We start from the raw sequence: 16055 nt of genomic DNA, 5'->3' as shown, positions 1-16055 counted from the left end.
GCAGTCACAATGAACAATGGGTGTCAGAACATTGTGTCTCAGATAAAAGCAAGCATTTCTCTAGGCACAATCTCTTCCCTAGAATGTCGATCTGATGTGGATTATCAGCTGTTCATTCAAAATTCTTTGTGACAGAAATTTGGGAGACTGCATCTTCCAGATTTCTGGGGGTGCAGAAGGTAACTTCAAGTCCTTAGAATATCAGTGAGGATCCCATATAGTCTAAGTTTGGAGACTCTGTGATTGTTGAGTCTCAAATACCAGAGTCGTCTACTCCTGTAGAGTCAGGTACTCCAGCTGGCACCTTAGGAGCAAAGTCAAGAGATTTTTCACTTGTGTGAAGGGGCATCTTAGGGCTGCTAACACCAGAAGTCCTGCATTGCACAGCAGCCTGTCAGAGGAGCAGGGGAAATACTGAATGTGTAACAGAAGCATTTCCCTTTTAACAAATGAGCTGTTCTTATTCTTTAAGTGTTCTACAAGAAAACTCTCAGCCTAGGATTTAAATATGACTTAAAATTTAATCTGAGATACTTGATGGATAGCACATCTGCCAGTGTTTTCTGCTCCAGGCATCACTTGGAGAATCTGTTACACAGTATATATCTTTTGTGTTTTCCTCCAGTTAAAAAAGATGTCTTCCTGTAAAATTCTCCATTTAATTCTGATTTGATAGTTTCTACTCTTTCTTTCTGAGTTAATTATTACCATCATGATATTTTGTTATATTGCTGTCAGAGATGACTCAGATCATTCTGAAATGGGGAGCCTAACAAGACTGGGGTAATACTTAGGCAAACTGCTATTATTTTTTTCAATCAGCTCTAAACCAATTTTCTGAGTAACCTGTGCAGTTTCAGTTTGGCAGTTCCTTATCTTTTGTCATTTTGTTCTGCACCATTGAATATTTTCTGTGGTTTTATTTTTTCCTTTGTCACTTACATACATTATAGCTGGTTGCAATAACTTAAAAAGAACTTTTAATTCTTAATATTTAGAAGCTAGCAAAATGTGTTACTGTACTGTTGTGTCTAGTAAAATTAAAAGTAAATAATATTTGGAATTGCTCTTTAAATTTAGATTGGCATTACAAATGCTGGAGATCAGCAGAAACTCCTAGATGCTATTAACGATCTGCAAACAGAAGAAAAAAAATTTGAAGACCTCTCTGAAGTGATGAAGCTGGAATTGAGGTATTAACAGTATATCTAAGGAAATGGAAGTGAAATATTAACTATTTAAGGTAACTGTGTTATTTTCTGTGGCTCAAAGGTAAAATTGTCTCACACCCTTATCTCTTAATGCAAAACATTCATGAAAATATGCAAATCAGTGGATTATGAGAGTTGGTGGTGGGTGTGTTTTGCACAAAGAAAGTTGGGAGCATAGACAAGGTGGGCTCTGTTAGTCTTCAAATCAAATCTGTCTGATTGTAAGATGCAATTAAAAAAAATGCAGGAGGGAGAGATGCATGCAACTTCTGCATAGGCCTTTAATTTTCAACTCATAAAATAATACCTTATACATGTATATCTTAAATCATAAATGCTACTTCTGTTTAGATTCCAGATTTTGTCATTGTTTTCCACTGGATGCAGTTTTAACTGCTTTTTAAAATATATCATCTTTTTATCTTACCAATTAAGCAGTTTAGAAGCTATTTTCCCTATCGTAGATTATATAATTCAGTAGGTTTATAAGGAAAAAATTTTTTAAGAAGGTGTTACTCCTTCAGACCCCCATTCCAGCTTGATATTTTTTCTCATTATACTATTAAGGCATCAACTCTGCAACACCTCTCATTCTTTAGTATAGTCTTGTGCAGCACCATGAAAGCCAGGCCATGGAGCTGAGAGGTACATTCCTCAGCAACCTTATTAAACTTAGTAAGTTCCCTAAGCACTGCTAGAGCTCTCCACATCCAGTACAAAATGAAAAATTAAGAATATGGTAAGGAGTCTTAAGGTTTCTGAAATCTCTTATCCTGGAAGTACTTTTTTTTTTCCTGGAAGATACACCTAGACCTGCATTTAAATCCCATGCCCATATCTTTCCTCTTCTAAGTTCCCAAACTTACAGAAGTATAGCTACTAAAAATGGATTAAATAGTAACAGTTCAGTTCCTCTTTGAAGTGTGTATATCCCTCTTGACTAGTGATTTGGCAGCTGTGCTGGAACTCTCAGATACCCCTTCCCTCTCCAAAGTACTGGGGAGAGCTGTCTGTACGATTTGAATGCTGTAAGGCTAGAGTCCCTGTTAGTTATGTTGTTCATCAGCCCAAAGAATGTGCTTGGGTTCAAATTCAGTCTGTGCATGTCTCCATGCTTTGGAGGGAACTGAATTGCACCGACACTGCATTAGCAGTCATGTTAATGATCCTGCCATTGTGTTGTTAGAGTCCCAGTTCCATGAGACTGTCCAGTACGTATTCCACTCCCAACCAGTCGTTCATACAGATTGCTCCCAGTGCTGGTGCTGTGCTGGTATTTTATCCATTACTTGGTTTATGAAAAAGAGACTTTGTGGCCTGCTTGAGGAACATTTTTGCAGCACAATGCAAAGTTTGAGCTGTTGGACTTGAGAGGATGTACAAGGCATTTGAGGAAGCTCTTGAAAAACTGAGATGGGCTGGGAGAGTGGAGAGTTCATGTCCTGATAGAGGACTTTGATGTTTCTTCTGGTCTGTGAAGAGATTTCATTCAGAGACCACTCAAAGATGAGGAATTGGTTGGATATTCACACTGGGCAAGAGCTGTAGGCAATGGCTCAATGTCCAGATGAAGACTAGTAACAAGTGACACTCCTCAGGGGTTGGTGTTGGGACTGGTGGTGTTTAACATCTCTGCTGTAGACATGGAGACTGGGACTGAGTACACCCTCAGTATGTGTACCAATAACACCAAGCTGTGTGGTGTGTTGGAGGGAAGGGATACCATCCAGGCAGACCTTGACAGGCTTGAGTGGTGGGTGCATGAAGTTCAGCAAGCCTGAGTACAGGCTGGACAGAGAATGGATTGAGAGCAGCCCTGAGGAGATGGACTTGGGGATATTGGTTGATGAGAATCATAGAAACACAGAATATCCTGAGCTGGAAGAGACCCGCAAGCATCATCAAATTCAACTGCTGGAAGAAGCTCAATGTGCCCCAACAAATGCACATTTGCAGCTCACAAGGCCAACCATATCCTGGGCTGCATCAAAAGAGGAGTGGCCAGCAGGTCGAGAGGGGATTCTCCCTGTTTGTTCCGCTCTTATGACATTCTACCTGGACTACTGCAACCACCTCCAAGACCCCCAGATGAGGACATCAGCCTGGAGGGAGTTCAGAGGAGGGCCATAAAGATGACCAAGAGGGCTGGAGCACCAGTCCTATGAAGACAGGCTGAGAGACTTGGAGATGTTCAGCCTGGAAGAGAGAGGACTGTGGGGACACCTTAGAGAGACCTAAAAGGGGCCTACCAGCAAGCTGAAGAAAGACTTTTTACAAGGGCATGTAGTGATAGGACAAGGGCGAATTGCTTCAAAATGATGGAGGACAGCTTTAAATGAGATGTAAGGAAGAAATTCTGTACTGTGAGGGTGGTGAGATACTAGAGTAAGTTGCCCAGAAAAGCTATGGGTGTTCCATTCGCAGAGGCGTTCAAGACCGGGTTGGATGAAAGCTTCAGCAATCTAGTCTAGTGAAAGCTGTCCCTGTCATAGCATTGGCAGAGGCATTGGAACTAAATAATCTGTAAGATCCCTTCCAACTCAGACTATTCTATGATTCTGTAATTCTCCATCAAAACACCTGTGTACTTTCAGAAGAGCTGCAAACATGTACATGTGCTGCAAGAACATCTGCATGTACTGCAAGAACTAAAGAACTAAAGTTCCAGCATACAGGAGGATATAAAGCAGTATGATATGGAAACAGTATATATACTTTAACACCATCTAGGCCGTTTGTATTAAAATGGAGACTTTGCTGCTGAGCTGAAGTGGTAGACCAGGAATCTGTTAGTGCCTTTGGAAACAGGTATTGACTCTTCAGCAAGCAAAAATTAGCTACAGTTTAAGGGGACTTTTCCCAGTTTAAGCTTTATGCATTTTTTTTTTTGTTAAAATATATGTTTTTTTCTGATTGTTCCACAGTAGTGTTTAGTACATTATATTCAAGCAGAGCAGCTTAAAAATTTGAATAGAGGGAGTAAGTAGAGAAATCCAAAAATTACCCATTCACTGTGTGTGGCCAAATACAGTGAAATACCCACGCAGTATGTGGTGCAGTCTCACACACCAGTGACATACCTTATTCCTAGTATAGTGTGGGTGTAGATCATATGTAGTTCTCAAAACCAGAAAATAATTGAAGATTGATATATGCAAAATATTCCAGCATTTCAGTCATGGCAAGCACTGCATAATTTTCTAGAAAATTGTCTGACATGTATTCTAGGTATCTGACCTTTAGACTAAAATCTTTGGCAATGTTTACATGCCATTATATAAAGATTTTACTTCTCACTTGTTCAAAGTCATTCTGTGAGAAGGAGAATCAGTCATTAAGTCATAGAAAAACTAACATAGTAGAAAATCTTGAACTGATTGATTATAAACTTATGGAGTGTCTAGCAGTGTTTAGCCACTGATGTTTTGACAGCCTTTAATTCTTTTTTAAAGTGATAATTTTTTGAAGACATTATTTCCATTTCTAAATATAAGAGCATGTCATTGCAACAGGTATAAAATTCTGTGTTAAGATGGGGAGTTTTTTAAGAGCTATGGTTTAGTGAAGTAGTATGATAGAATAAATGTTTTTTTCCCCCCATCCTAATTCAAGCCCATGACAGACTTTATATTTGCCAAGAATCCTTTCAGAATTCCAAAAGATAATTTCCTTTGTGATAAAACACAAAAGGTGCCATAACTGATCCCAGCCAGCTAAAAAGTTATCTCTCTAAGTAGAAGAAAATATTTGTAATTATGGCTTGGCTATAGTAATGTGGGAGAAGCTTTCGGACTATCTCCAGATGTTTAGTGTTTGGGTTCTTTACCTGAAATACTCAGTTTAATTACATTTTTCTGAAACAAGCAATAGTTTATTTTATAAAAACAAACCAATAGGCTTTTGTACTTCCCGATCTTCATGAAAACCACATGCAGTATTGGTTTTAAACCTCCAACATGCCTATTAATGCTTCTATATATTTCTGTTTTAAATGTTAAGTTTTAACAGTTCAGCACTATTGCAAATCACAGATGTCCTGAGCAGAGGCAGAAATTCTAATGATCCTGTGCCCAAAGTTGAAGGAAAGCACTCAGTTACACTCTATGGCCTAAATTCCATCTTCATTTAGATACTTGCACTGCATTGGCCTGTAGATTAATTTACCTGTTTCACAAATTTCCTGGATACCATTTTGCCCTCAGAAGCAAGAAGCCAGTGGTGTGAGTATGTTGCATTTAGGTTTAATAGCAGATTACCTGGACAATGGAGGAGAACGGAGTCTGAATTAGTTTATTAGATCCTATGAATCTTCAGAACAGGAAGTTCTGCAGTAAGAAGTGTAATTGTCTCTTGTTTTGGCCCTGCCTGTCATTCCCCCAAATAGCTTAGAGTCAGCAGAAACTTTCCTGCTGGAGATACAGACACTTCTCAGGAGTTTCAGGGTTTTGAGAGCTCACTCTGTAAAAGCAATTGGATGATCTTCCTTGCCTTTCTTCCCTCTTCTGGTGAGTGGCAACAAATTTCTGGCCAGCACCATGACTTATGACTGAAGTTCTCAGACATTACAGTAGAGTCAGTGTCATGTGGAAGCTCTAGAAACTTAAAGCTGAAAATAATCTGTTAATTTTTTCTATCCTTCATTCCACTTTTTGGAGACATGGGTCAAACTAATTTTGAGAGTTATCCTCCTGGTTTATATTTGAGTACCAAGTAAGAATTTTCTTCAAAATAGATAACATCAGGTATTTTAGGCTCTCAGTTACATGTTTCTGGATCCAAGGGCCAAGCCAGTATTACTGAATTCTTATTTTCTTCAATTCTGTTGGAGACTAAATGACCCTAAACCTAGTCATTTCAGTCCTAGCTCCAAAGTACAAACCAGACTTTTTCCCTCTCATCTACCTCAAAAATGTAAGCTGCAGATCAGAAATATTGTCCTTCCAAAGTAAGGCAGGGGAGGGAAGGGATGGGACCAACAAGAGGAAAGAAAAAACCGGCTGGCTAAGATGTTAAATATCTTTACCTGCTCACTTCTAAAATGATACTGGGTTTTTTGCATATTATGAAACTGCATGTCTAATTCACTAACCAGTGTTGGAAATCCATAGGTAATATTCAGATTGCATAAAGTTACAGCATTTGACAAATAACAAAATATAATTTTATTTTTCTAGTGAAGATGAATTGCTCAAGTTTCTTCGGAAGTTGAATAAAGAGTGTAGTAAGCTGATCATTCCTGTGCAGACCATGAATAACCATTTCCTCAAAAATTCCCACAAGGTATTAAAACAGAAGATTGATTTTGAGTTCATTGTTCCACCTTGTAAAAAAAAAAAACTATGAATGTTCGTCAACCATCTTGGTTATTATATAGTTACATAAAGCTGTCCAATGCTCTTTCTCTAAAGGACACTTCTTAAAAATAATTTATTTCAAAGAGTTGGGCCACACAACTAAAAGAGATAGATTTATTTCTTCATGTTTCTACTGATAGGAGAGTTAAGATGACAAAAGTTTCCAACAAAGGCTGCTAGGGAGTAGTAGCTTGTTATGCATAAATCATACAATTAAAACCCAGCATAAATGCAGTTATAAACCTTTTCTGGCACTGTCATTTGTGATACATTAAGTGTAGAATATTAAATTATAATCTACAATTATGTAATTATGGCAAATAACTGTAATTATTAACAGATGGTACTGCAGTGGGCACCAACTGAATGTTATATTGAAGTCTGCAAAGATGTGATTTGCAGTGTTAAAATGTTGGGAGAAGAAGTTGGCAGACTGAAGGACCTCGTGGTGGAGGTGGGTGTGTGTGAATGAGGCTGTTAAATACTGTGTATGCATTTCTGATGCAACCTCAGATGTGACATCTGTCAGGGAAATGTTTCATACCTTGTTCTGCCAAAGGCTGTTTAGCCTTAGCTTGGACAATGCATCGATCTCTCCCGCTTCCACCTTTCCATGGACAGAATGAGAAATAATCTCTAATATTCCATGGCAGTGTGGAGAATCTCCAAAAGAGAAAGCACAGTCTACCTTTTTCTTTCAACTGCATGAAAGAATTAATTGGAATGTATCCCTGTGCTCTTGGGCAACCACTGTGGGATAGATGCCATGCTGAATACTTACACTTGTACTTTTTAATTAAGGAATCTTTTGTTTGGAATTATTGACTCTCAAGGAAGATACTAAGGTTTTATGGATTGAATGGGAGGCATCCCAGATAACTCTGCAGAGTGACAAAAGAAGAGGGTGGGAGAGGTCAAGGCTAGATGTTAGCACCACATCAGTCATTCTCAGACCAACACAGTGACACTCTCTTGTCAGATGGGGTCATTTTAAGTAATAGGCTGGTAAAATGAACGGCTGCTGGGGTAGGGTAAATGGAGCATCAGTGTCAGAAAGGAATCTGTTGCTGAACGAAGCCATGTGGAACTCGGACCTTGAGTATAAATGCTACTAATGCAATTTCCTGTAGTTTAAGTAAATTTAATGTAATATAACAGCTTTCTCCCAATAAATCACTTAGCACCAAATATATTAACTAGAGACTGTGGCAAATAACTTATTAGCTATTTATTCATTTTTTGCATATGCAATCATCAATCGTGTATATATTTGCCTCTTAGATATGCAAGCCAATTATAAGGGCTGGGAGGGTTCCAGGTTTGGTGCCACTTGACTTTATCTGTATGAAAGTTTTTATAGCTGTCAAGACAAAGCATGGTGTCTTTGTTTCCTGTGTGAAACAGCCTTCTAATTACTTCAAAAATGTAAATCCTTCTTTTTAAAAATCCTGTTTTATGAATTTCACATATGAATACTTTAATACAAGATATTTTTGTGCTGGTTAATTTATGATGGAGCAGTTTTGAATGTAGAGCACCCAAGTGTTTATTATGAGCATGTGATTCTAAGTGAAACAGTTAAACCTCTTACATAAAATGTTTGTATAAATTCCCTGGAAGTCTTCTGTGCTGCTTTCTAAGCTTAGTCATGACAAGACTTTGCCAGCAGTACATGTCTGTAGCATGTAATTTTTGAAAGTACAGTAAATGAGATCGTCTTCCAGGTATTGTGAACTGAGGTAGGAAATCAGAACTAACCCTGGCAGTTATGACAAGGCTTCACTCAGGTTCAGCATGTATTGTCAGGTACTTTCCCCTCTCCCTTTAATTTCAAAAAAATCTGATCTGTTACATATTTAACTTCCTTTTTAAATAAACAGGTTTTTTAGTAATTAAATGGCAGAAGTTCTAGTTAAAGCATTTGATAGTCTGAGTTAAGTTGTTTCATTGTTGGATTTTTGTAGCATCTAATAATAACAGTGTTTTAGTCCTGAGTAATTAAGTTTGTAAATAAACAGTTGGTTTTTCTAATACACATTGCAGAATGGTTGAATGTCAGATAAGATGAACATTTATATACATTTATTTCAAATTAAGTAGGACAGAGACAGAAAGAAGTAATAGCAATCCTAGATGCATGCAGATTTGTAGGTCTGGGTACTTTATAATCTACTTAAGAAGCTTTCACACTAACTTTTTTTTTTTTTTCTTACATGGATTTAACATCTGTCTCAGTATGAGGAGAAGAATAAACCTAACCAAGTGAAACTTCCAGAAAAAGCAGCCACCTTGGAAAAAAGATTAATAAAAATGGGAGGGGTAACATTGCTTGGATTTGGTTTTTTCTTCTTTGTAATTAAATTAGTAGCAAAGAGAACCCGAATTTCAGTTTAGAGCTGTTTCTCATCATATCTGTAGTATTTGTGTCTAGTATGTACTTTGATCTAAAAATGAAGTTATTAAAAATTAAAACTGTTACTTAAGAGTATCTTAGGGTTTTATTTTGAAATTCATTGTTGGTATAGAATGTAAGTATAAAATCTTGTCAAAGCTGCTTTTTTTTTTTGGCATAAAACTGTGATTATTGCTTACTAATTACTAGTTTCAGTTTTTTACTTTTACCTGTTCAGAGCTGAAAATAAGCAAATTCTGGTTATATATCACGTTTGTGTATAATGCAGATAAGTTTTGGGGTTTGGGAGGGTTTAAAATATTCTAAGTATCACCTTCAGTTTTATGTTGATAAAGATCTTTTCTCTTGCAGAAAGATTCGCGTGGGTTTTTTCTTTTCAGAATCAAGAGAACTGTGGTGATCTTGTTACATATTGTCAAAAAAGTAATTTCCCACTGAACTGTGATACTTAAATTATTCCTGAAATCTGCTTCCATCAGAAAACTCACCTCTATTAAGAGTTTCACATCTATTAAAAGAATTATAGTAGTCCTTTGCTATAAGAACAGAGACAACTTAGAAGGCGTAACAGTTTGGTTTTTCTTGGTCTGGTCTTTCACTACATATTTTTTCTTAATATTTTCTCCGCTTAAAAATGTGTTTGTAATCCCACAGTGAAACATTTGTAACTGGTTTTGAACTGCTTATCAAACCAGCTGTTTTGGGAAAAAAGGAAATTGGTGTAAGTGAATTCAAACTAGTTATGTTTTTGCACGTTTCAGTAAACATCTGTAAAAATGCTGAATATTTGGGAAGGAACATTTTTCTTTCAAAACAAAATAAAAAGAGTAAAAAAAAAACCTGTAAACCTGGATGGGTGTGTGCAGCTTTTGGTCTTGTGAAACTTTTGGTCTCTGGGTTGTCAGAAATGTTGTGTGGAGTCAACCTTTGGTATTCTCTCTAGAGACTAGCAAGGAAAAGATAAAAACTTGAGTGCTATTCTGATTACTATTATTGCTATTTTCTGCTTCTTTTAGAGAATTGCACTGGGCATTAGTGTGTTTCCTTGTTACTGCAAGTGTTTTACCTCCTTTCATCCTTCAGTGCCAGGAATATCCCACAGAGTGATAAGGCCAGAGGCAAAATCAACATAAGTTGGGGAGGTTTTTTCTGGTTTTTTATGCTCCCAACCTGGTGTCAGAGGGGATAAGCTGTATTCAGCCCCACCATCTACCAGAAGTGAAAGTGAACATTCTATCAGCATGAACAAAGTATATAAAAGGAAATACTTAAAAAATAGTTCTATTTCTTCATATTACCTTAGAATTAATCCTAAACTATCAGGGTGCATATTGTGAAAGAAGAACCTTTTATATGCGCACCAGTCCTCCTATAATCAGCTCAAAATATGGTTCAAATGCAGCTGCTCCGTGATGGGTTGGCTCACAGGTACTGCTAGAACTTTGACACCTAATGTCCACTGTGAGTTTCTGTTGGGTGAAGCTGTTTGGGGTTTTTGGGGTTGGTAGTGGAGGGGGAGTGGCCAGGCATGTTGTTCAGACTGTTTCCTGCCTGTACTTTTGCATTAGTTAAGTGGAATTATTTCAACCCCTAGTAGGGTTTCTGCCCTTCAAAAGATTCTGCTTCTTAGTGCTTACTTCTCCACTTAAGTGACAATTTGCATTAACAAAGCCACTTCAAAGGACACTGAATATAGCTTTAATTTCAAGAGATGCATTTCCTGCCACTAGTAGAGCGTGACATTTGAGACAACAAAAATTTAAATTTTTTTTCCATCAATTTGAAGAAAAGATCTGGTCAGATGGAGGCCATTTAAGCTTAACTTGAAGCTCTTGTGGTTAAGCAGAAAATCTGCTCCAGAAAAGTTTTATCAGTATCTAACTAAATTATTATGCCTTTGGTGTATAATACTTAGGAGGGAAAAAGTAATGCATGATAGTTGCTGCTAATTTTTTTTCAAGTGTGAGAGTTATAATAAAGTGGTTTTTGCAGAAGTGAGTCAAAGGCCTGAACTTCAGGAGTTTACCTCCAAAATACATTTGGAAGAAGGTGGTCCTTTTGAATTACCTTATGGATCACCTGTTTCTGATGCAATAGTCACTATTGCAAACACATGTGTGAATGAACATCATTTGGGTTAAACATAGGCTTTGTGCCAGCAGAATCCTTGGTATCCTACACTGTTCAGGTATAGTGTTCAAAATTCCATGAGCCACTCACAAGAAGCAAGGGTCTTGGAGTAACCACTTTAAGCTGTTTTCATTAACTGGTCAATCAGAAACTGTGTTGCATTAGGAGGGCATTTTAAGAGCCAAATGAACAAAGATTTTAACATACCATATCATAAAAAAAAAATAAAAATTGCATTTACCTTCTTGGGTTCCAGACTCGGGCTTAGATTATGCATTTCAAGATCCTTTATTCACTTTCATATTGTTGCAGTGCCTCTTTCAAATTCTCTGGCAAGGTGTCACAGTATGGTAGTGATAGGGCAGGAAGCAAAGAAAAAGATTCCTTCAGCATCTGGCCCTTGAGCTACACTGTCAGAATTCTTACCCCACCAGCACCTCCTAAGGGGGCCTTCATATGAAAACATCCCTGCTGAGAGGCCTCCTTCTGCAAGTCATCAAATTGCAGTCATTATCCCAGAACAGTAAGAATACACTGATTTGCACATCTATGAGGGGATTGGAGGAGAATGCTAAAGAGCTTTGCATGTATTAAGCAGGTAAACTGGGAAACCCTGCTGCTGTTGTTCTCCTCCTACAGTAGTGCAAATTGAGATGCTGAGGATTGAGTGAACCGGACCTCGGGCCAAATCCTTCGGGATACCTGGTTGCTTAAAGATGCAGCGAGGTTCCTACTTGCAAGGTCATTGGATACCTAACTTTTCTTCATAGGGATGGCTATTCATACCGTGGCCTTTTCTGAATCTTCAGGCTGTTATGTAAAATTAGGATCACCTTGGGTGATCCTGTGGAGATCTGAAGGAACTGCAAGATTTTTTTTTAAATTTTCTTATCTAAGATATGTTATGGCTTGTGTGTCCTGTGTATCTCTTCCGTGCTTTGGTATTTGCCCTGTTCTTTAAATTTGACTTGTGCAGTACCTGGCCTTTCATAAGGCATTACCCTTAATTATTCTTGCTAGCCAATTACAAGTGATAAAGCTTGGGGTATGTGTATTCTTAAATTGAGAAAGAGTGAGCTTTTTTTTTCCATTATATTCTCCATTGATCTTAGTATATGTTTGGTTTCTCTTCTTTTATTTCATCCAAGTGCCTTATTGAGGACAAGACTTAAAAATTGTATTTTATTCTTCTTTATTTTGTTGTCTTCGAACCCTTCAAGGTGTTTCCCAAAGCTGTCACTTCCTCTTTAGTAGGTGATTGTTTGCACTTGCCTTCTCTGTTTCACCAGTTCTGCAAAAGCTAAAGGTTGTCTTTCCCAAATAAAACTTCTGTGTTACTACAAATGTAGTAATACACACTGTAAAGTGTAAAGCTACAAATGTTGCTTTGGATCTTTATGTAGAGAGACTACATACTAGTTCTGATACCTGTTAGTAGGTAGCAAGGCTATAAAGCCTTGAAGGTCTAACAGGTATTAGAACTGCAGATTTCTGCTTTTAAAGATGTGTGCTGTCATTTCTTTGTTCTGGAGGCAGGGGAAAAGTATGTGTTTGAAAATTTAAATTTCCCTATTCCAGAAATAGAAATTTTTAGGTAATGGGGCTGTATTGAGATATGAATGAGATATGACAGTAGGGTATTACTGATACAAAATGAATTGTTTGATCTCAACAGTTTTAATAGCTAATACATTGCTTCTAGTTTTTATCCTGATCCAAATACTGTAGTTTCATATAATGTAGAGCCATAATCCCTTGAAGTGGGACTTACAAAGATACCTCTGGGGAAGGATTTTCAGTTTTTTTAAGATGTGCTAGTGGCTGTAATATATATGGGAAGATATGTTCTACCTAAGATTTTGGTGGGGTTTTTCTTTAAAAAAAATTCAGATGAGACTTCCATGCTTTCAGCTCTCCTGAAAACAGTCTTTGTAGAAATACAGGTTTAACTACATTATTTTCATTATTGTATTGAAAAACCTCAGCTTGATTTCAGAAGGTATGGAGAAAATGGGGCTTTCAGTGCTCTGGCTACACCACTATTATCTGTATTGTACATTGGTGTGATTTCTTAACTGTATGAAAAAATGTACACTCTATACTCATTGAAGACACCTACAGGTTTCTAGATTCAGTCTGTTCTTGCAGCAAGGGAGGCCAGCAGCCTTTCCAGGCTGCGTCAGGAACCAGCACTTGCTCATGAGAGACAGTCCTTCATGAACTTCTTCAGCGTGCATGAGTCCTTTCCACAGGCTGCGGTTTTTCACGAACTGCTCCAGTGTGGGTCCCCCCTTTCCCCCCGATGGGGTGCTGTCCTTCAGTAATCAAAGACTGATCCATTGTGGGTCCCCTGTAGGGCACAAGTTCTGCTATGACCCTGCTCTAGCATGGGCTTCCCACAGGGTCACAACCTCCTTCAACCCACCATGGGATTCTCCACAAACTGCAGGTGGAGTTCGCTCCACCATGGACCTCTCTGGGCTGCAGGACAACCTGACTCACTGTGGTCTGCTTGGGAATCTCTGCCCAAGTGCTGGAGCACCTTCTCCCTCTTGTTCTTCACTGGGCTGGGTGTCTCCACTGTTCCTCTCACATGGTCTAACATTCTTAGGCACAATTGCTGTTGCAGAAGGGTTTTTTCACATTCTCAAATAGTGGTCCCATAGGTGCAACTACCATCACTGATGGGCTTGATCTTAGCCAGTGGCAGGTCCAGCTTTGAGCTGGCTGACATAGGCTCTGTCAAGACATGTGGGAAGCTTCTGACACCTTCTCACAGAAACCATCCTTATAGCCCCCCTAAACCTAAATCTGTCCATGCAAAACCAGTGTGGTCTCCCAGGTTCCTTTCCAAACTCACATGTCTTGTCATTCTCTATAAGGGGAGTGTGGTTGTTAGTAGAAGCAATGGATCCAAGGTGAACTTCTGTATGGGTGGCATGAAGTGGAGGGGTTGGAGAAAGAATCTGAATAGCAATAAAGCTGGAATGCAGATGGGGTAAATGACTTAAGGAGAAAAGGGTATCACTGATAAGCCACTCATGCAGTAGCCACAGGTAAAGGACCTCCTGTTAATACTGAAGGGCATGAGAAATTCTAAGTCAGCTTTTTACTGCAAACCTGAGAAAGATGGTAGCAGGGAGGATTGCAGCCTGTCTTTGTATGGGTCTAAAATACTGCTGGAATTTGCTGTCCTCTCACTGGTGTTTCTCTGCCCTGGTAATTGATCCAAAGTGTATTGTAAATGTAAGAAGTGAGTTGGCCAGAAGCTAAAAATTGGGAGTGTTTTTACACTGATTGCATTTTATCAAATAGATGAATGCTCATCTGTTGCTTTTAAGACCTGCTGGAGTTAGTAAGAGGAGCTGTAGTTACCTCTGGGCAAGTAGTACTGTTGTAGAATCATTCATGTGTCCCAAGCTTAAATTATTCTTACTCAGAAATCTTCACAGTCAAAAGATTTTGCCATTGGAATTGTGGGTGGGTGTTTGGTGTTGGTTTCTGAGGGTTGTTTGGGGTATTTCTTTCAAGTTAAGTTGGCAAGTGGGTGAATGTTACTACGTCAAAACTTTACATAATTCTACATTTTGCATTTTCTTTCTGAAATGGTGCTTATGTCTAGTTCTGTGTCTGTGATCTTGAGAAGTTATACCGAGAAACGGGAGAATAGCTTTAACATGCAGCCAGAACAGCGGCTCTTAAAGGGTGCTTCCTAGCTTGCTCTTCCAGGATTTTCACCTGGAGTTGACAGCTGCAGGCTTCTTTTAGTACCAAGAGCCGTGTAGTCCCTAACTCACTTAGCAACCTTGGGCATTTGTCTTTTTTCAGCCAACGAATGCTGTCTCGGAAATGGGACATCTCCAGCTTGATAATGAGGGTTCGTTGTTTGGAATACGCGTTAGCCTGTATTTGCTTTGCAGAGAGGACACGAAGTGAAAAAGTTGCTAAATCCCTTATTCTTGAGTTTGCTTCCAGCCCCGGCCGCATCGCCCCTCTCTCGGGCGGGGCCCGGCAGTCGCCTCTGGGGCCGGGTTGCGGCGGGTTCCCCCATGCCGGGCTGGGAGCGCGATGGGCCGCGCAGGCTGCCCCCAGTCGGAGCCCGTGGGCCGGGAGCTCCGCGGCGCGGGGCTGCGCCGGGACGCCCGGGGCGGAGGCGCCCTGGCGCCGGTGCCCGCGGAGAAGCCGGCCCGACTCTGCGGGGCCCGGGGCGAGGGGAGGCAGCCGGGCAGTGTCCACCCCATACCGGGACTGCTCTGGTTCTCTGCCTCTCCTCTGGCACCGGATCGCGGTTCCGGTCCGTGCTCGGTGTTCGCGGTTGCGAACCGAGCCATCAATTGCCGTCGTGCCAAACCCCGAGAAGTGCCAAGTGCTGCCGGTCTGTAACAGCCTGCCGGGGCCGCCGCCGGCTCCGCAGCAGGTCGTGTAGCATCTGCTGGCGGGTTTGAACTCACTGTCTGCTTGTAGGGTTACTGGAAAGCAACTGGCTCCTCGGGATTCCTTGCCTAATCAGAGGTGTTACCTCCTCCTCTTCCCCCAGTGTCTCTTGACATCATTTCATCCATCAGAGTTTCAGAGGAAAAAAAACACCAACCAAAGCAGAACCCACCCAGTCTGAGAGCAGCCCACACCAGCCCCTCAGTTTTGCCGTGACTGCAGGGAAGAGCTGGATCGGGGCAAAGATGAAGCATGGGAGCGGGGCTGAACTCCATGTCCTGAGGGATTTGGTGCAGGGCGAACCGAGAGGAATCCAGAGCGATGCACCAAGCGGCATGCCCCGTATCCCGGCAGGGGATCACTAAGCCCCGCGATCTCGTGTGGGGATGTGGAGGTGCTTGACCCACGGAAAAGAAGCAGCTCTCAAGGTGCGTTTGGCCCTGCTCGTCCTTCTTGCTCCATGGGATTTCTTCTGTCCCCCGCAACTGACCTGATGTGGACCGAAGCGTTTCT

The 16055-nt window shown here is 40.1% G+C and overlaps 1 protein-coding gene across 1 annotated transcript in view; it reads left to right on the top strand.

Moving 5' to 3' along the window:
• LOC131572575 (ankyrin repeat, SAM and basic leucine zipper domain-containing protein 1-like) overlaps window positions 1–15534 on the top strand; it is a 40887-nt gene extending 25353 nt beyond the window's left edge. Inside the window, exons 10-15 of the mRNA XM_058825825.1 lie at window positions 1081–1193; window positions 6386–6491; window positions 6906–7019; window positions 8801–8942; window positions 10270–10387; window positions 14937–15534. Of these exons, the coding sequence (XP_058681808.1) occupies window positions 1081–1193; window positions 6386–6491; window positions 6906–7019; window positions 8801–8942; window positions 10270–10387; window positions 14937–15534 (1191 nt within the window). The remainder of the gene's footprint in view (window positions 1–1080; window positions 1194–6385; window positions 6492–6905; window positions 7020–8800; window positions 8943–10269; window positions 10388–14936) is intronic.
• The last annotated feature ends 521 nt before the right edge of the window (window positions 15535–16055 follow it).

The sequence above is a fragment of the Poecile atricapillus genome, chromosome Z (genome assembly GCF_030490865.1).
Source record: "Poecile atricapillus isolate bPoeAtr1 chromosome Z, bPoeAtr1.hap1, whole genome shotgun sequence".
NCBI classification, from domain to species: domain Eukaryota; kingdom Metazoa; phylum Chordata; class Aves; order Passeriformes; family Paridae; genus Poecile; species Poecile atricapillus.
The sequence above is the reverse complement of the archived record's forward strand: the minus strand, read 5'-3'. Positions and strand labels throughout refer to the sequence as shown.